We start from the raw sequence: 20,429 nt of genomic DNA, 5'->3' as shown, positions 1-20,429 counted from the left end.
AGAAGGGAGAATGCTTATAGGCTGAAGATGGTGGAGCAAAGAAGGGAAGTTTCTTGTTAAAGCAGTGAGTGTTCTTTCCTGAAATACTGACATTTTCTCAGGGAGGGGGCTTGGAGGATGCTTGACTGCATAGTGACTGGAAAGCCAGTCCATGATTAAATTTGCCATAGTTACGAAATACGTTGGTAGGAGTTTTCTCTGTGTTTAAATTAATATTTCTCAGGGTGTAAAGAAACATTTATCCACCTGACAAGTTTTTTAAGAATTGGCTACACTAGGAATATAGCAGTGATGGAAAAAGACAAAAATCCCTGCCCCCATATGTCTTCACAAAAATACGGTTGTAAGTAATCCTGGAATCCATTTCATGGTTTCTAGTTGCACTTTTTTCATGCTTTGTGGCCTTCCCTTAGGATGACATGAACACGTAAGTGACCTTCCTGCCCCAAAGGTTCCGAAGATTTGCTTTCTGTCCAAGCCTTCCAGGTGGCTCTTGCATCACTCCACGCTCTTCCTAATTGTCACTCGCAGTTACCTCATAGAAATACTCTCCAGGCCCCCTTTTAGCTTGGGCAGCATGTGTCCCTGACTGGTAGCCAGTCAGATTTTGGTGTTGAAGGCATGGGTGTGGTGGTTAGTACTAGGGAGGTAATCCAGCGTACTCTGTTGGTAATAATAAAATATCAAAGTTTTAAAATGATTTCTTTTTATAAAATAGTTTAGGACATATTTAGACATATCCTTGTAAATGCTGCTTCTTATCTTGCATAACCAACAGACATTCTTGGATGGAAAATGGTAGCAACATAGCTAATACTTGGGCAGTCACACAGTTTATCTTTGCTTCAGGTAGAGGGTGACTTGGTACTTATATGTGGCTAGTGGTTGTACCATTGATTAATTATGTCCCCTAAACAGATTTTTGAAGTTTCACCATATATATTGTGATTGTCAAATTGTGATGGGAAGGTTGTTGAGAAGAGCTGCTGTCGCTAATTGGCAAGCATTCGTTCGGCAGACTTCTGTTGAAGAGAAAGGACCCGGGAGCATGGTACACAGCCTACCACTCTGGGAATGCTTGCATGGAGCACTGAACAAAATTGATTGAAGTCCCTACACTCATAGTTTACCTTAATTCGTTTGAATTTTATGTTTTAGTTGTATTTATATTTTTACCTCAAACTGTCACTGCATCCCCTCTCCCAAATGTTGGAATAAAATTGACATTCTAGAAGTAGCTGCTCTTATTCTTCATAGTTAGGCTGTGGCATCCTGCCAGCCATACCCCCCGCCCAAGCTAGGAGAATCCAGGTTTAAGGAGTCTCGATTTGGGGTTCGAGCGCGGTCCCTTCCCCAGAGACACCCCGTTCATTGAGGTCCTCATCTAGTCCGCTTTCTCCATTCAGGTTGCTTCCTAGTGTAGGGCAGAGTCTCGTGACTTCTGCCTCTTCCCTCCCAGGCACAAAACTTTTTGAGGTTTTCTTCAACCTTTTTCTTCTTGTTAACTGCAGGAATATCAGTAGGCATTAACCAAGTTAGAGACATAGACAAGTTCTCAAGTTATGGAAAGTGTTTTCCACTGAAGTGCAGATGTTCTAGGCTCATGGTTTTTGGCTTAAAGAAGCTGACTATCTCTGTTTTACTGGGGATGAAATCTGTCACTCTTACTACAACTGGTATTCCCAACTCTTCTTTCTGTAGCGTCCGTAAAACTAGTGATGGGGACTTGGTTTACACAAAGGCCCCAGTGAAGCTTATTTATATCTTAGAGATCTTTCTGGCCTATAGACTCATATTGGAGAGGTGTTGCTGTCTTCAGCCTGCCACGCACGAGTAAAAGGCATTGCAGAGTCAGTATTGTTAGAGTGGAGGATGAATAAGACAGAGGCCTTGCCCTGAAGTGAAACACAGCCCGAGGGGAAAGATCAATCTGTTCCTTTATTCAGCACATATTATTGAGTATCTGCTATATGCCAAGCTTTCTGCTAGGGCAAGGAACATAAAGTTAAGACTCATTTCTGCCCTCAAGGATTTTGCAGTCAGACAGGCAAGAAGCCATTATAGCAGAGTGCTATTTGCTGAGTTGGGACAGAGGAAGGACACCCCCTTGTCCACTGAGTTAAAGGTGCTGTGACCAGTGGAGAAAGCTGAAGGCGGCTTCTGGGATAGTTTCTTCAAGGAAGGGGTGATCCTAGATAGAATTTGAGAAATAATGTGGGAACAGGATATACCTAAAGAAGTTTTCTAATCTTCTAATTAAGAAAAATTAGGCTAACTCTGTTTTTTGCTGCTTCTGTATACTAGGTTAAAGTCACATTTTATCAATTGTCAGCATTGTTTCTATTTTTCAACTTAAAAATTTGAGATTGAGTATCAGCTGGAGTGATAATGAATTTTGTCAGTTATTTTAGTTAAAAAGAATATTCACATACATGCTTATGAAAGACTGCCATGTTTTAAAACAAAACCAATAATACAGTTTATATATTACAAGTATAGTTTTTCCCTGTTTCCATTCAGATTATTCTTTTATAATGAAGTTCTTTAAAATCAGAAAATGGTTAGGAAGAATGTGTTTTGAATCATATATCAGGCTAAATCTTACATCACAACCTGCCAGTTTAAAATAAACACAGTTCTTTGGTTCTTCTGAATTGTAGCTTTTGGTGCAATGAAAAGAAATAAGCATATTTGTGAACACCTACAGTCCATTGAAATGAGAAGACATTATTTTGGTAGACAGAATGTAATGATTCAGACCATATTTGGGACAGGATATTGGAATTAATGTGCCTTCTCCTTCAAATTATTAGTGGGCAGATGATATTTTTAATAATTGCCTGTTACATTTTTAAGCAAACAGTGCCACCTATTGAATGAAGATTTTATCTTCTCTCATTCTATTCCTAGAGTGTTCTGTTTCCCTTTGAATCTTTGGTTTCTCCAACTGTGTGCTATAATTAATTGCAATAATTTTTGACAGTGAAGAAAGCAGTTAGATTCACTCTTGATCCAGTCTTCTAGTGGATTAACTAGGGTGGCTAGTTTTCTTAGAGGGAGTTTGAGCCTCCAAAACCAGTTGCAGAAACAAGACTTAAATATAAGCATGATTCAGCACTTTGCAAGTTTCAAAACCTTCCCATTATTTTAATGTTTTCTCTAGCTGAAAGGGTTTGTGTTTGTTTTAAGACGTGTGTGTGGACATTCAGGGAATAGGAATTATTCCCAGGAGTAATTGAAAAGGATTGAGGAACATATGGCATTGGCCAGGATCTACTGGGGAGAACTCAGTCTCCTTGGGGATGTTAGTACAGAGACTGATCATAACTTGGCCCATAGGTCACTTGGGGAGATTCCTGAAGTTACAAATCCCAAACACTGGATTCAGAGTAAACCACGTGGTGCTTTTTGGTAGTTCTTATCTATGAAAGGTTGAGAACATGAACACAAGCAGACACACCAGTATGAGAAGTAAAAGACTTCATTTGGGAATTTATATGGTCATTATTTGAAGTTTATTGGCACATTTGTGGTGTATTGGCTTAATTCATTGCTAGGTATCAACTGTCTCCAGCTTTTCCACTTGTTTACTGGACTGTGCAAGTAGGGAGTGATTTTTTTTTAAAGGAGGTGAACTTTATGCTAAATTGATTTATACTTGCTGATGTAGACAGATTAATAATACAGCCCGCCGAGGGATGATATTTTGTGTTAAAATCCTGAGGTCAAAAACAAAAAAGTATATAGTTAAAGTTGTTGTTCAGTTGCCCAGTCGTGTGCGATTCTTTGCGACCCTGTGGACTGCAGCACACCAGGCCTTTCTGTCCCTCACCCTAACTGTCTCCCGAAGTTACAGTGTAAGGTATCATTCCATATAAAATGTTTTAAGTTGTCTAATCCAAATATGTCAAGCTTATGTCCTAAATATCAAATGTAATTCACCAAAGATGAATCACCTTTTTTTTTTTTCACTTTAAAGAATAAATTGCATCTAAGAGAGTAGATCTTAAAAGTAAAATAAATAAGTAAATAAATTGCAGTGACTGCATTATGGGAAGAGCAGGCTTGGTGGCTGCAGAGAGCTATGGACTGGGGGAGTTAGAATACAGATTGGGACGCTGTCACAGCTGAAGCTGAGGTGTGGCCAGAAAGCCACCATGCTTCATTTCTCATTTCTGGCTCCTGCTTTACAGCTTTTTGACTTGAAGCACTTAAATCTGCAGAATGATTATGTTTCTTTTAAGGAGGAGAAAGTTGTGGTTCTTTTCTTTAAAAAAAAAAAAAAAAAACACTAGGAAAGTTAATGTTTTCAGTGTTTAAAAAAATAAAAATCCATGTTCTGTGGGCTCTCCTTTCTTCACTGTTTCTCCTGACAGTTGTTTTAGCTTTCTGAGAGAGCTCTAATAGAGTCCCTTGTACATAATACTCACCCTTTTCACTAATTAGACTTGAATTGATTTTACCATAGTGACTATTAGGGAAACTGAGTCTAAAAGTTTTAGTAATTTCCAGCCTGAGTTTTCACAGAGTCTATAGATCCACATTTGTTCTATGGTAATTTAGGTAATGTTGAGAAAGGATTCTCACATTTTAAAACACCAGGAGGCACTGAATTATAGATGTACAAAGAATATTTTATGCAAATAAACTATTGGAAGGTACCCTCCAGAATTAACAGAGTCTGTGGGTCCTGTTGAGCTATGTATTTTTTGATATTCTGTCTCCCTTGCAGAACTGTGGCATTCCCATTGTAGCCTTAATGAATGATATCTTCCCAGAGGGTTCAGCGGTAAAGAATCCGCCTGTCAAACAGGAGATGTGGGTTCAATTCCTGGGTCGGGAAGATCCTGTGGCGAAGGAAGTAGCAGCTCCAGTCTTCTTGCCTGGGAAATCCCGTGAACAGAGAAGCCTGGCAAGCTGTGGTCCATGGGGTCCCAAAAGAGTTGGATACGACTTAGCCACTAAACAGCAACAGCAATTAATAAATGAATTGTGTTCATTCTGGGTGTCCCTGAAATATCATCTTGTAGTCTGATCTGATTTGGTAAATTCTTGAATTCCCGAAAGGTTGGGGATTACTTAAGATTCTGTCGCTGTTAATGGCCTAGTTATGACTTTTCAATCCTGTTATTTTTCACTGGTTCCATGAAACCTTCCACATTGTAGAGAAAGTGCTACTTCCACACAGTAGCACATGTTTATTTTTAAGGAAGTATTTCAGCCATGCAGAGGGAAAATATCAGAGAATAATATAATGAACAGCCATAAAATTTTTACCTGTATATAATAAATGCTAATATTTTATCATTTTTGCCACAGTTGGTTGTTAAAGAAATGAGTGTGCTTTAGACACAGCCGGAGCCTCCTTTGTCTTCTTACCCCCTCCCTCCTTGCTCCCCAGAGGTAATGGGCCACTGTAGCCTGTTAGCAGTCTTCACATCCCAGATATCTCTAATCAGCGTTGTTACCTCCTGAATCCAGAAAAAATAGTTTTATTTTTGCTATTTTTATCTGCTTTCCAACTAACATATTGTTAAGGGAAACTGTGAAGTAGCATAGACCAGAAGGAAGAGCCCAGGGCCTCAAAGCGGGAGAAGCCTGGTTTGGAAACTCAGAATTCCCACTTACCGTGGATTCTTAGTCAGACTGACTTAATCTTCCTGGCAGAGTTTCTCTGTTTGCGCAGTGGGGCACTGTCTTACCCCGTAGCTTTGTGAGCGATTTCACGGAGCCCCTGTACCTTGCACAGTACCCAGTACGGACGAGGGGCTCCGTGGAGAACAGCAGCAGGGTAATCAGTGGTGAGGATGGGAGCAGTTGTAGGTTATTCATTGTGTGCTCACCATATATTTGATGCCATTTTAAGTGCTTCTTCCTTGTTCATTCTTTTTAAAACTGTGAGATGAGAACTATATACAAAGGGTTTGAAACAGTGAAAGGTACACAGGAAGTACATCAGAAATATTGGCTATTATCTCCATTATACAGAGAAAAGAAATTACTGGAAGGGAATTAGGGGGGTGAACTTGCTTTTGAGCACTTTACCTGTAAACCTGTTTAATCCTATGGTAGGTATTATTATTCTTTTTATGGTGAGGAAGTTGAGGTTCAGAGAGGTTAAATAACTTGGGCCAAAGCCATCCAGCTAGTCGGTGTCAGACCTTAGATTTTAACCCAGGCCTTCTAGCTCCAGAACTCTCATCACTGATCCCCAAGCCATATGTCTTGATGACATTTGTGGTACAACTTTATCTCCCCTATCCTAGGGACGTGTACGTCACATTATGTCATCTCCTTCGAATAAGAAGCCCTTTTGATTTTGCTGAGTATACAACTGAGATTTTACTGGTTTGGGTGGCTGTTGCCCCATCAGTGCCCCTAATAGACACACCCATAGTTTCTAAACTCCCCAGTGAGGACCTGGCATGTACTAGTGAATGAATGTGGTCAGTTCCCTGTAGCCATCTCTGGATGACATGGAGCAACAGACTGGTTCCAAACTGAGAAAGGAGTTCATCAAGGCTGTATATTGTCACTCTGCTTATTTAACTTACATGCAGAGTACATCATGCAAAATGCTGGGCTGGATGAAGCACAAGCTTTAATCAAGATAGCTGGGAGAAATATCAACAACCTCAGATATGCAGATGACACCACCCTTATAGCAGAAGGTGAAGAGGAACTAAAAAGCCTCTTGATGAAGGTGAAAGAGGAGAGTGAAAACGCTGGCTTAAAATTCAGCATTTAGGAAACTAAGATCATGGCATCTGGTCCCATCACTTCGTAGCAAATAGATGGGGAAACAGTGGAAACAGTGACAGACTTTATTTTCTTGGGCTCCAAAATCACTGCAGATGGTGACTGCAGCCGTGAAATTAAAAGACGCTTGCTCCTTGGAAGAAAAGCTCTGACAAACCTAGACAGCATATTGAAAAGCAGAGACATTACTTTGCCAGCAAAGGTCAGTCCAATCTAAGCTGTAGTTTTTCCAGTAGTCATGTACAGATGTGAGAGTTGGACCATAAAGAAGGCTGAGTGTTGAAGAATTGATGCTTTTGAATTGTGGTGTTGGAGAAGACTCTTGAGAGTCCCTTGGACAGCAGAGAGATCAAACCAGTCCATCCTAAAGGAAATCAGTCCTGAATATTCATTGGAAGGACTGATGCTGAAGCTGAAGTTGAAGCTCCAATACTTTGGCCACCTGATGTGAAGAGCTGACTCATTAGAAAAGACCCTGATGCTGGGAAAGATTGAAGGGAGGAGGAGAAGGGGATGACAGAAGACGAGATGGTTGGATGGTGTCACCGACTCAGTGGACATGAGTTTGAGCAAGCTCTGGGAGTTGGTGATGGACAGGGAAGCCTGGCATGCTGCAGTCCATGGGGTCGCAAAGAGTTGGACACATCTGAGCGACTGAAAAACAGCAATGATAGTGTCTGGATAGCACTGCCTCCTTCAGCCACACTGGTCTCACTGCCTCTGCTTCTCCCATGACCTGCTTCCCACCAGTCACTGCCAGAAGCACTGTCATCAGTGCTGAAGACATGTGAGTGCTTCCACAATGCCAGAGCTCCAGGGGTTTGCAAGAAGTGAGGGCCATTCCCCAGGCCCCTTCTTTATTTCAAGTTCTGGGGTTTTCCTCTAGGCATATAGAGATTTTTAAAGTAAATGGCTTGTCAGGGATTTTTTTTTTTTTTTTTTGGCTGATCTTCTTTGTCTTCTCTCCAGGCTTAAATCTTAAGCAGAGTGAATAGAATGGGCCTGGTGTAGATCTTAGTGACAGACTCTGGCCTCTGCAATGCAGGAGACCTGTGTTCAATCACTCGGTCAGGAAGATGCCCTGAAGTAGTAAATGGCAACCCACTCCAGTATTCTTGCCTAGAGAATTCAATGGACAGGGGAGCCTGGGGTTCGTGGGGTTGCAGAGTCGGGCACAACTAAGTGACTAACACACTGGCCTCTGCTAGAGGTTAGACTAGGCCAGATTTCAGTGTCTGACGTCCACTGCTCTTAGGATGAGTTCATACCAGGTGGGTTTACTCATCTCTGGCTGGCTGTCAAATAATCTTATGGCCCATATTTTGATTTTTGGAGGCTTACTTTCACTGAAGACAGTTGCGGAATTTTATGATAGCTTGAAAAGCCACCACTGAAACAGTATTAACTGGTATTAATTTCTTGTCTGTATTTTTCTTCTTAGACCTGTTGACTAATTTGAGCCAGAAAGGGTATAGAGATGATCCTGTACAGATTTCTCACAGTATAATCTAAGGACCGCTACTCTGTCAAAGGTGTTTTGCTTATAAGGACTTCTGTGCCACATTAGTGTACGAAATACTGTTACCTTCCTTTTTTTTTTTTCTTCATGAAAAAGTATGATGAACTTGTCTTTAAATGAACATGTTTAACTTTATCTAGTGTTTCCTAAACAGAATGATGAATTGTTTAGTATCCTGTCAGACATTATTTTCACCAAAGCTGTTTCTTTTGTCAAGAAAATCTTTTAACCTTCATCAGCTTCATGCCTGCTAGTCCTTTTCTTTCCTTAAAAGCTATTCAGGCATCACCTCCTCTGTAGGGCTTTCCAGGACTCTGCTAGAAAAAATTAAGGATGGAGATCCACTCCATCCTTGCAACTATTTATGTTCTATTAGAATACTCCTATTGTAGCAATGCTGGCATGTTTTCTCTGTTCTGCTAGACTAAGCGCCTAGAGGGATGGAGATCCTGTCTTTTTTCTTTATCCCACTTTGTATCTGTTGCCTAGTTCAGAGCTTACACATAGTAGGCGTGCCAACATTCATTGAACAGAATGGTTTTCTAGCATTAAAAGCATAGAGAAGAAAAGCGACATTTGTCAGGAAGTCATTTTTCCTCATTCTGAGCATCCCAGTTAACGTGCCTTTCCACCAGCTAGAAAGAAGTATTATAGAAATAGTACTAGCTGTTCCATGGGGTTTGAAAGAGATCATTCTCCTAGCACAGGCTGTAAGAGGGCTTTGTGCTCTACTTCACACTGTATGCCTTCTCCGTTAATCTGGGAACATTAAAAACAACCGAAGGTTTTTTTATTAATACAGAAGGTATTCAAGGAAATGACAACCCACCCCAATATTCCTGCCTGGAAAATCCCATCGACAGAGGAGCCTGGCGGGCTACTGTCTATGGAGTCGCAAAAGAGTTGGACACAACTTAGCGACTCAACAACAACAGTAGCTCATGTTACACTTTTAACTCTACTTTTCTTAAACTGTGAAAGAGAAAATGGGCGGTAACATGCCACTTTCTCAACTGTTAGTTTTGTTCATTTGATCTTTTAGAATATTCAAACCGAAGTGGTTGCATTTCTTTCAAGATAATTGGCTTAGTAAAAAAAAAAAAAAATTCACCCATTGGAGAATGTTCCAGAGAAACATACTTAGGAGCTCACCATAACACTAACTTGGGATCTTTTTGATGAAAACCAAAATGGCGAAGGAGCAGCCATCTTCTCCCAGGAATGCCCGCCTTGTGCCATGGATTGTGTACCAGGGCCCTCGTGGAGGACAGGACGCGGCTTTGCTGAAAGCTGCCCCATAGTAGTGGTATGTAGGGATTTCTAATATACTTCTCTAAAAGCTCACTTACATTTATGCATCAGTTGTCTTTTACACATTCCCAACCCTAGACTTGTCAAGTAGCCTGAAAGGGGAATTCTTGAAAGGAAATACACATTTAGCAAAATACTGTAAAAAATTAGCATCCTTTTCCTTGCTTACTGATGTATATTCAAATACTAAGGAAGAGGATGCTCACACATCCCAGTTTGTTTGTTGTTTTTTTTTTTAACAGTTTCTGAAGTTTCTTCGTCAGTTATCAAGGACACAACAGAGGAAGGAATAAACAGTGGAATTTTTAGCACTGAATATTAAAAGAATACAAGCTCACAGAGTGAAAAGTATTTGAAGCTTTCATGGGTTTTTGTCAGAAAGGAGCAGATGAGAAATGGAACCATACTTTTCTTAAACGCCCACTGTAAACACTGGCTCTTAAGTAGTTTGCATTAAACCTGTAGATTTTCTGAGTTCATGAGTGAGAGGACTAGTGTGACTCTGACCCGTGGGAAGGTGGATAGAAGAACAGTGTTATAGTGTTTATAAAGTTTGTTACAGAAGTGGTTCCTCTGATGAGTACAAAAGGAAAGTATTTCTGTACAATATTAAGCTTAAGTCATAAATATTGCAGTGACAGCTAGTGACTTGTCAGTCCATTTTGTTTTGTCTGTCATGGTAACAGAACCACACTCACTGTTTTTCTGTTACTAAGATATTCGTATATTTTGTGAGACGATGAATTTTACAAAACCACGAAACTCATTTCTGTTCAGTCCTGACCGTTTTTACAGTTTTCACTTGTCTGCATAAATATCATCATCAAATTTCAGTTCATAATTTGAGACAAGTCAGTGAATTTCATCGAAGTTGAATCTTAAGACATTACAGAACTGACAACATACTGGTTTCACTTCAGTCAGTTTTGTTTTCTTTTCTGCCCACACAGGAGGGGTGTTAACTTGAAAAGAAACCTGCCCTCACCTTCTCTGATTTTTCTCCTTGACTGCTTCTTTAAAAATAATGCTTTTTTAAAAATTTCAAATTGCTGAATCTTCTAGGATTTTACTTTCCTTACCAACCTAATTTGATTACTGACTTTATTCATATTATTTCCTTTTTCTTTAAAATTCTTGTCAATTTTAATAGTCATTGCATATCCTTGATTTTCTCTACATAGCTGCTTCCCCCTTGAATTTTGCTGTATATATGAGCTATCTGAATTATCTTTTCCTCTATCAAGTTTTAATTTCTATTGCAGTTTGACATTTTCTGACATTTACTGGTCAGCTACACACTTGTCAGTACATATGATTATTATCTTCTATTATACCCCTGATTTGATAAAGTATACCTAATTAGTTTCATACTTACATTGGATGATTTTTATACTTATCTATTAGCACGTTTAGAAGGAAGAATGATTATTTTTTCTAGATTTTGATAGAACATCTTTGTTCCATTATTGAGTGATGACATCAGTAATACAGATTAAATTGATTTGTTTGTGGTACATTAATAACTTGGATGTAGTGGCTTTTAATGGAATCCACTAGCTACATTTCTGAGAGACATGGATGCCCCAAGGAAACATCTTAACCAAGTTTTTACATTGCTGCTTTATATTTTTCTTGGCCTGGGTAGATATTAAGAAAAGATTTAGACAATCACTTTGCATTGTATATTTTTCTTTGTTTATCTGGGTTCTCAGCCACAAGAAACATAGCCCTGTTAGTATGATATCATTTATTCATCTAGGAAGATCCCCTGGAGAAGGAAATGGCAATTCACTCCAGTATTTTTGCCTGGGACATCCCATGGACAGAGGAGCCTGGCGGGCTACAGTCCATGGAGTTGCAAGAATCAGACACCACTGAAGCACAATAGCACGAACTTGTCTACCTGAAAGTCTAGCCTTGATAGTTTTACCTTAAATGTGTCAGTAACTTACCTTAAATGTGTCAGTAACTTTGGAGGCTGTTGAAGTCCATCCAAAATGCTCATATGTCAATTTTATAAGATTTATTTTACTTTGATAAAACCTGCAAGGCAGTCTTATCAAATTCATTTGACTATTCCTATGAATGTTTGTGATCAAGAAAGGTTTCTTTTAATCATCAAATAGTCTTGAACAGAATTAAAGGAAAAATTAAAAATGTGATTCATGAAAAAAACAAACTAGAATCTTTTTTCTTTCTTCACTTAAGCCTCTGTTAATCATAATAGTGTCCTAATGGCTAGTTACCGATATTTTATATACATTAAAAAACATTTGTTTTAATGATGTCTGAACTTGTAGCACACTGACTTACAATTATCAGGAGTAATTTACTTCTCTGTAGTTTACTCATACTGTAGACTTTATTGATTGCTTTAAATATTTTCATACATTTCTAGCATGCATATTAAAAAACCTATAGTATAGAAGAGTTTTACAGTTAAAATACAGTTTTCTTTTTGATTCTCTTGTTTTCTCTAAAGGGAGACTTTGAGGCTTGTAGTTTTACTCCGTGTATGTGTCAGTCGCTCAGTTGTGTCTGACTCTTTTCAACCCCATGGGCTGTAGCTCGCCAGGCTCCTCTGTCCATGGAATCCTCCAGGCCAGAATACTGGAGTGGGTTCCCATTCCCTTCTCCAGGGAATCTTTCCAACCCAGGGATCAAACCCAGGTCTCCGACACTGCAGGCAGATTCTTTTCCATCTGGGCCACCAGGGAAGCCCAGTTTACTCCATAAACTTCATCAAAAAAAAAGCTTCAATAGAGTTGCCACCTTTAAAAATGGTTTAATGTTGCCTAGTAGCTCTGTTTTGTAAATTCCCTGTTACTATATTTATACAGTGATTGTTAAATCAGTCTTTTATGAATTACTAATTTAGAAGTAGGAAACCTTTTGAATATTCTTCCTGTTCTCTTTGAAATTGTTTATATACCCCAGAGGCACTCATTTGTGGTAGAAGTTATGGATTAAACAGGCTGTATGTGTCTATTACATGTGCTGGATACATCTGTAGTTTTATTTCCCAGATCTTCGTTGATTAGGAGTGATAACCAGCGACGCCAACTCCAGGTCATTGATTGTTTATCAAGCCCATGGTGTCAATTCCTCTGGGTGCTTTGTTTGTGGCAGCACGGTATGGCTTGGGGAAAGGACCTGCCCTTGAAGAACTGGCACTTTCCGTGTCTAGGTTGGTATAGGTCAGCTAGAGAGTGAGTATTTGCAGGATGCTGCTGCTGTCGCTTCTGCTTCTCCTAAGTCGCTTCAGTCGTGTCCGACTGTGCAACCCTGTAGACGGCAGCCCACCAGGCTCCCCCATCGCTGGGATTCTCCAGGCAAGAACACTGGAGTGGGTTGCCATTTCCTTCTCCAATGCATGAAAGTGAAAAGTGAAAGTGAAGTCGCTCAGTTGTGTCCGACTCTTCGCGACCCCATGGACTGTAGCCCACCAGGCTCCTCCGTCCATGGGAGTTTCCAGGCGAGAGTACTGGAGTGGCGTGCCATTGCCTTCTCCGGTGTTTTTCGCATACAGACTTTATTATCTTGGACACATAACGTAACCTCCCGGTTTTTTTTTTTTTAATCTGCCAGTGGGATAGTAAGAGTCTCATCATTGGGGCTTCCCTGGTGGTCCAGTGGTTAGGACTCTGTGCTTCCACTGCAGGTGGCACTGGTTTGATCCCTGGTCAAGAACTAGGATCCCACAAGCCCCATTTCGCAGCCAACAACAGAGAGTCCCATTCTCATGAGAATTGACTGAAGCGACCCTTCAGGGAGCTGTTAGCACAGTGCTCTGTCCATGGTAAGGGGTTGTTGGCCTCTGTTGTTATAGCCTTTATGCGTCACCACACTCTCCTTATCCTTACCAAAGTCTCCTTCTCTTGCTTTTCACCTGGCAGTGTAAATTTTAAGGATCCCAGAGTGGTCTGGTTTCGTTCTGGGAGATAGTTCCTCCCTTGCTCGCTCTCGTCTGGGTAACAAAGCTTACGGGTTTTAGTATGTGAATTCCTGCTGCTAAGAGAACTTCACAGGTAGGCGTCACTGGCTGGCTCTGAACTGCGCCTGTCCCAAATAATTCGGTGTATTTTCCAGGGTTCTTTGAGATTGTTTGGACACCGAGAGAATTGAGATTCTCTCTAAATAAAGTTATCCATAATGGAAGCTGTTCTGGAAATCTTTATACTAAGGTTAAACCTCATTAATTTCCAGAAAGGTTTCATATCACTGTAGTCATTATTACTGTTACAGTGAAGTACTCCACTAATTTATACAATTAATGTGCTCCTTTAATTTGTATAATGAAAGTCACCATTTTAAAAAGTTGTTTAAACCTCTTTGAGTCCTCAAGCAAGTCTCAAGCATAGACTTCTGATGCTGACTTGCTATATAAAAACAGAATCAGACTTGACAGTGACCTGCCAGATCAATGAAGAGCACAGGCTTCGGAGTCAGATCGACTGGGGTTTGAGCCTCTTGGAGTGTCTTCTGTGTTGAGTTAGTGTTTTCGTCAGCTCTTGGGGGCTGCAGGGGAGAGAGACACGTTAGGGGTGATTTCAGTGCCCAGCGAGGGACCCGTGAAGGTTCTCCCCTGCAGCGCATACACGTGGCCTTTGGAGAGCGTGGTGACTCATCCCCGGGGAGACACGAGAGTAGCTTCATTTGACTGACAGCATTTACAGGGGAGCCAGGTACATGTTTACTTTGATTGCTTCTTCCCCTCTCCCTGTCTCTAACCACATCTTCCTTCTGACTAATTTCTCTCTCTTCTCCCTTATTTCTGTCTCCTTGCTCTTGGTTACTGCTTTGCTATTTTTGTCTATTTGAATGCCATTCTTCCCACAGCGACACTCTCCAGCTATCTTGTGTTCAAACTCCCAGAGAGAAGGTCTGGTTAAGATGCACACACCATCCAGTGCAGAGGGTCTTTGGATCAGGGCACATTCCTGCACTAGCCAGCCAGCTGTGCAGTGCCGGATGGGTTTAGATGTATAAAGCATGGTGCCCCGGTGTCAGAGACACTGGGAAAGGACGGTGGCTGTGACTGGGCAGGCCCTCTGGCTTCTTTTCGGGTGCCTCTTGTGGCCTGTCCAGGACATTTGGTGCTGATGATAGAAGAGTGAATAAGATGTGGTAACCTGTCCTGGAGGAGCTCCCAGTGTGGTGAGGGAAGCAGCTCCCTAAATACTAGAGTTTATGCTGTATGATAATTAATACTATCAATAGCATCCTGGGAGGGAATGGCTAACTGCTGTAGAATGGTGGTAGGAAATTCTTTACTGAAGGCCTATGAGATTTCAAAAGGTATATTCCTATCAGGAAGTAAATCTGCAAAGGCAGAGAGATGTGAAGTATCTTGGTGTGCCTAAGAAGAGGGTAAAGTTTTAGTGCCGTGAGAAGAGGCCATTGGCTGGCATGTAAGAGGTTCCAGGAAGGGGGTCTCGTATATGATACCAATGAGTATTAGAGTGTTAGAATCAGGAAGAATCATCTCCCAAAAGACAAGGGAAGGGAGAACTACAAGAGGGTCCATCTAATCAACAATGGCTGGTACCAGATACATGGAGGACTGAGTGGCTTCATTGAGAAGGGGCAAGTGCAGCATCTCGTTTTTTAGAAATATTAGCAGGAAAATTCTGTAGGTCTAGAAGGAGACTAAACTAGAAATCTAACCTCAGGAGAAAAGGTTTTTTGAAGCTCTAGGTCAGTTACAGATTCATTCAAAAAAAGCAAGAAACCTCATGTTTTTTAAATAAATAGGAAAGGAGGATAAAGCTTAATCTGTAACAATGTTAATCTGTTTAGATTAGTTCATGTTTAAAAAAAACTTTCCTGCTGTAACTATATTAATTGATAAGATGATAAATCTCAAGATTACTGGAGTGAGTTGCCATTCCCCCCGCTCCAGGACCTCTTCCCAATCCAGGAATCGAACCTGGGTCTCCTGCATTGCAGGCAGATTCTTTACCATCTGAGCCACCAGGGAAGCCCTATATACCTGCACACATATCTGGTAAAAATAAAAACCCTGTTTATGTCTGATCTGTGAAGATTAAAACAGAACAGTAAATATGTAAGAAAAACTTGTTTTTCTTCCCAGCTTGGTTTTTGCTTCAGAGACAAATGAGGCCGAGTAGGTGTGATTTTTCCTCCCGCTGGCAAGTGGGATAGAATTTGCTCTATATTTCATTGAATTTAAGATTCCACTGGTTGTAAACTGTATCGTTATTTTGTATACCATGGAGAAATTTTTAAAACCCTGCCAATTATAACAGCAGTTTGATTTAAAAAGGCATTCAGTTTTCAGAGATATTAAAATGTGAGGCACAGGCATGAGAAAGTTGAACTAAGAGATCTTATAGACAGAGTACCTGAAGAACTATGGACGGAGGTTTGTGACACTGTACAGGAGTCAGGGATCAAGACCATCCCCAAGAAAAAGAAATGCAGAAAGGCAAAATGGTTGTCTGAGGAGGCCTTATAAGTAGCTGACAAAAGAGAAGCTAAAAAGCAAAGGAGGAAAGGAAAGATATACCCATTTGAATGCAGAGTTCCAAAGAGTAGCAAGGAGAGATAAGAACGCCTTCCTCAGTGATCATTGCAAAGAAATAGAGGAAAACAATAGAATGGGAAAGACTAGAGATTATCATCAAGAAAATTAGAGATACCAAGGGAACATTTCTTGCAAAGATGGGCACAATAAAGGACAGAAATGGTATGGACTTAACAGAAGCAGAAGATATTAAGAAGAGGTGGCAAGAATACACAGAAAAACTATACCAAAAAATCTTCATGACCTAGATAACCACAATGTTGTGATCACTCACCTAGAGCCAGACATCCTGGAATGCAAAGTCAAGTGGGCCTTAGGAAGTATCACTATGAACAAAGCTAGTGGAGGTGATAGAATTCCAGTTGAGCTATTTCAAATCCTAAAAGATGATGCTGTGAAAGTGTTGCACCCAATATACCAGTAAATTTGGAAAACTCAGCAGTGGCCACAGGACTGGAAAAGGTCAGTTTTCATTCCAATCCCAAAGAAAGGCAATGCCAAAGAATGCTCAAACTACCGGACAGTTACACTCATCTCACATGGTAGCAAAGTAATGCTCAAAATTCTCCAGGCAAGACTTCAACAGAACGTGAACCATGAACTTCCAGATGTTCAAGCTAGATTTAGAAAAGGCAGAGGAACCAGAGACCGAACTGCCAACATCTGTTGGATCATTGAAAAAGCAGGAGAATTCCAGAAAAACATCTACTTCTGCTTTATTGACTACACCGAAGCCTTCAACTGTGTGGATCACAACAAACTGTGGAAAATTCTTCAAGAGATGGGAATCCCAGACCACCTTACCTACCTCCTGAGAAATCTGTATGCAGGTCAGGAAGCAACAGTTAGAACTGAACATGGAACAACAGACTGGTTCCAAATTGGGAAAGGAATACGTCAAGGCTGTATATTGTCACCCTACTTACTTAACTTATATGCAGAGTACATCATGAGAAACCTTGGGCTAGATGAAGCACAAGCTTTAATCAAGATTGCCAGGAGAAATATCAGTAACCTCAGATACGCAGATGACACCACCCTTATGGCAGAAAGTGAAGAAGAACTAAAGAGCCTCTTGATGAAAGTAAAAGAGGAGACTGAAAAAGTTGGCTTAAAGCTCAACATTCAGAAAACAAAGATCATGGCATCTGGTCCCATCATTTCATGGCAGATAAATGGGGAAACAATGGAAACAGTAAGAGACTTTATTTTCTTGGGCTCCAAAATCACTGCAGATGGTGACTGCAGCCATGAAATTAAAAGACACTTGCTTTTTGGAAGAAAAGCTATGATCAACCTAGACAGCATTTTAAAAAGCAGAGACATTACTTTGCCAACAAAGGTCCATCTAGTCAAGGCTATGGTTTTTCCAGTAGTCATGCATGGATGTGAGAGTTGGACTATAAAGAAATCTGAGCACCGAAGAATTGATGTTTTTGAACTGTGGTGTTTGAGAAGACTCTTGAGAGTCCCTTGAACAGCAAGGAGATCCAGCCAGTCACCCCTAGAGGAAATCAGTCCTGAATATTCATTGGAAGGACTGAAGTTGAAGCTGAAACTCCAATACTTTGGCCACCTGATGTGAAGAACTGACTCATTGGAAAAGACCCTGATGCTGGGAAACATCAAAGGCGGGAGGAGAAGGGGATGATAGAGGATGAGATGATTGGATGGCATCACCAACTCTATGGACATGAGTTTGAATAAACTCCGGGAGTTGGTGATGGACAGGGAAGCCTGGCGTACTGCAGTCCATGGGGTCGGAAAGAGTCAGATACAACTGAGTGACTGAACAGAACTGAACTGAAAATGTGAGGCACAGGCATGAGAAAATTGAACTAAGAGTGGAAGGTTTATACAAATTTAATGGAGGAGGTGGTGGCTGGGCCCAGGACCTGTGTCCCCATGGAAGCCTTGGAAGTGCTGAAGCTCTGGAGTTCTGGGAGGACATGCAGAGGGTCCTTGCTGCCTTCCTTAGGCGGGATAATTTTTTTTTAATGTGAAAAAATACACATTTTAGAATTAATAATATGTAAGTATTACTTATGAAGATATTAGAAAAAACAGGTTTGTATTTGCAGATCAATTTAGGAACAATAAAAATCATTCCACTGAGTAACATTTCAATTACAGACATATTAAGTGCAGAACTGTAAAAAGATTAAGTTACATGAGTAATCATTAAATTTTAAAACCAGGAAGGTTCTCAGAGCTGCCAAAGATTTAACAAATGATCATTCATTTAATATTTGTTTTCATACCTATTGTAAGCCAGGCATTGTTAGATGTTGGGTATATAGCCATGGATGGAAACACTGGTCCTCTGCCTTCATGGAGCTTACAGTTTGGGGGGCAGTGTGGTTTATAGGTTTGCCTACAGCAATGAACACTTCAAAGAAAAGGTACAGAGCTGTGGAAGAGTGGAACTAGAGATTTTTAATTGAGAGTGGGAAGGGTCTGTAAGGAGTTGAAGAAAAGCCACCGAGTGGGTAGAAATTAATTAGGTAAAAAGGAGACAAGAAACAGCTTGTGCAAAATACCTGAGCAGGAGAGATGGAGCCAGTCAGTGAAAGAAACAGTGTGTGGGGGGAGAGGGGGTCTGGGTGACTTCAGTTGAGGTAAGACTGGATGATGCAGGGCCTCATAAGCCATAACATTTTGGATTTTTACCCTCAGCCCAGGGGGAAGCCACCAGAGGGTTTTTAATGAGGGAAGTGACCTTGGCTGCTCTGTGAAGCATAGATTTGAGTAAGATTCAAAGTGAAGAAGCCCCCTCAGGAGTCTGCTGCTAGTTGAGACCAGCTAAGGTGACAATCTGACCTGAGCATTGTGACTGGAAGTATGTGTTCTTGAGGATAATTTGTATTAACCGAAGTCTTAATTTGTGTACATTTGGACCCAGCAATTCCATTTCAGGACATTTGTTCTAAAGGAATAATCTTAGATGTGTGCAAAAGTTGAGCTACTAGTATGTTCAAATATTTATATTTAATAAGTAATATTAAGTATTACTTATTAGAGAATATTAGAGGATAGGAATAAGAAATTGATTTGAAAGATTATAGTATTTTCAGACAAGTGGAAAGGAAAGAGGAGAATCATACCCACTTGAAGGAAGCCACATCATTGAGGAAGATTTGTTTAGATAAGGGGAGTTCTCTGTGTGTTTGAGTGAGTACTGGGGAATAGACACTGAAAATACAGAATTGAGAAGAGATACTCCTGAAACAAATTTAGGGAGGAGAGATCTAGGACCAGGGGAAAGATGGCACCTTTTTCAGGGTTGCAGGAGCTTCTGGTGTAAAAATGCACTGCATTCTACAGTTTGACTTCTGTTTTGAGTACTAGCCTGGGAATCTTTAAGCCATGCCTTGCAACATTGTTACTGGGTGGAAAGTGATTTTCATACCAGAGAGCTGTAAGTGAATTTTTAGTGTGCAGTCAGCCCATGAATTTGATTGCCTGTAAATTTGAGTTTCCCTGGGTAAGGATCGACCGAGGAGGATGAATTTTTGAGAAAACATTTTTTCTCTCTTCCTTTTCCCCTCTCCCCCTTTCTGTCACTATCCCCTTCTTCTTCCCTTCCTTTTCCGCCCTTCCTTCCTTCCCCTTACATCCCTCCCTCTTCCTCTGACCCACCTCTAACATTTACACTTTATAATATATTCAGAGCAGGAAAAGCAGTCAAATACTTACAATAAGAAAACTAAAAAAAAGAAAACATCAACGTCCTCCTTCCCTCTCTCCCTCCCATATTGCCTCTTTCTTTGTGACAGTTTTTATACCTGTGTAGTGGAAATATTTTACTATGTGGTGTGTCTTAATGCCTCTCTGCAAGTTTCAAATGTTATGTATTCTTTGCATTAGTAAAAATATCTAGGCCAGTTTTAGGCACAGAGGTATTTAACCCTGGTTTCCACTCCCTCCATGGTATTGAGGCTTAAGTAAAACCAGTTAACTGTTATTTCCTTTCTAGTGCCTGTTTTAAGTCGGTTTGGGGGGGTTGTTGCTGCTATTGGGTTTTTTGCTGTTGTTTGCTGCTTCTTTGCAAATGCTGCTGCTTTATAGTAATGATTAGCTGGAATATTTCTAGAGGAGTTTGAATTTGACTTTTTGGTAAGCTTGCAGTTACCATCTCCGGTATTTCCTTGAATATTTCCTTTTCCTATCAGTGTAATTAAAAAAAAAAAAAAACTGTTCTGTAGCTTTACAGAATTTCCAAAATAGTTACTGAAGTTAACTGAGTATTTTTTAAATTGTTGCTTCTCCCAGGATGCAGTTGCTTTAACTCTT

The 20,429-nt window shown here is 40.4% G+C and overlaps 1 protein-coding gene across 3 annotated transcripts in view; it reads left to right on the top strand.

Annotated features, from left to right (window-relative positions):
* The window catches only part of MAP3K1 (mitogen-activated protein kinase kinase kinase 1), a 75,194-nt gene that overhangs the window by 23,530 nt on the left and 31,235 nt on the right, over positions 1-20,429 (top strand). The window contains exon 1 of one of the 3 annotated variants that reach the window (XM_061129773.1): positions 12,667-12,776. The exons of the other annotated variants lie outside the window; for them this stretch is intronic. Coding sequence (XP_060985756.1) covers positions 12,682-12,776 — 95 coding nt within the window. The 5' untranslated portion in view covers positions 12,667-12,681. Of the gene's footprint in view, positions 1-12,666; positions 12,777-20,429 lie in introns of those variants that run through there. 3 annotated transcript variants of the gene reach the window in all.

This window comes from Dama dama, chromosome 25, assembly GCF_033118175.1.
Source record: "Dama dama isolate Ldn47 chromosome 25, ASM3311817v1, whole genome shotgun sequence".
Classification (NCBI taxonomy): Eukaryota; Metazoa; Chordata; class Mammalia; order Artiodactyla; family Cervidae; genus Dama; species Dama dama.
Note: the sequence above shows the minus strand (reverse complement) of the source record. Positions and strands in the feature narration are given on the sequence as shown.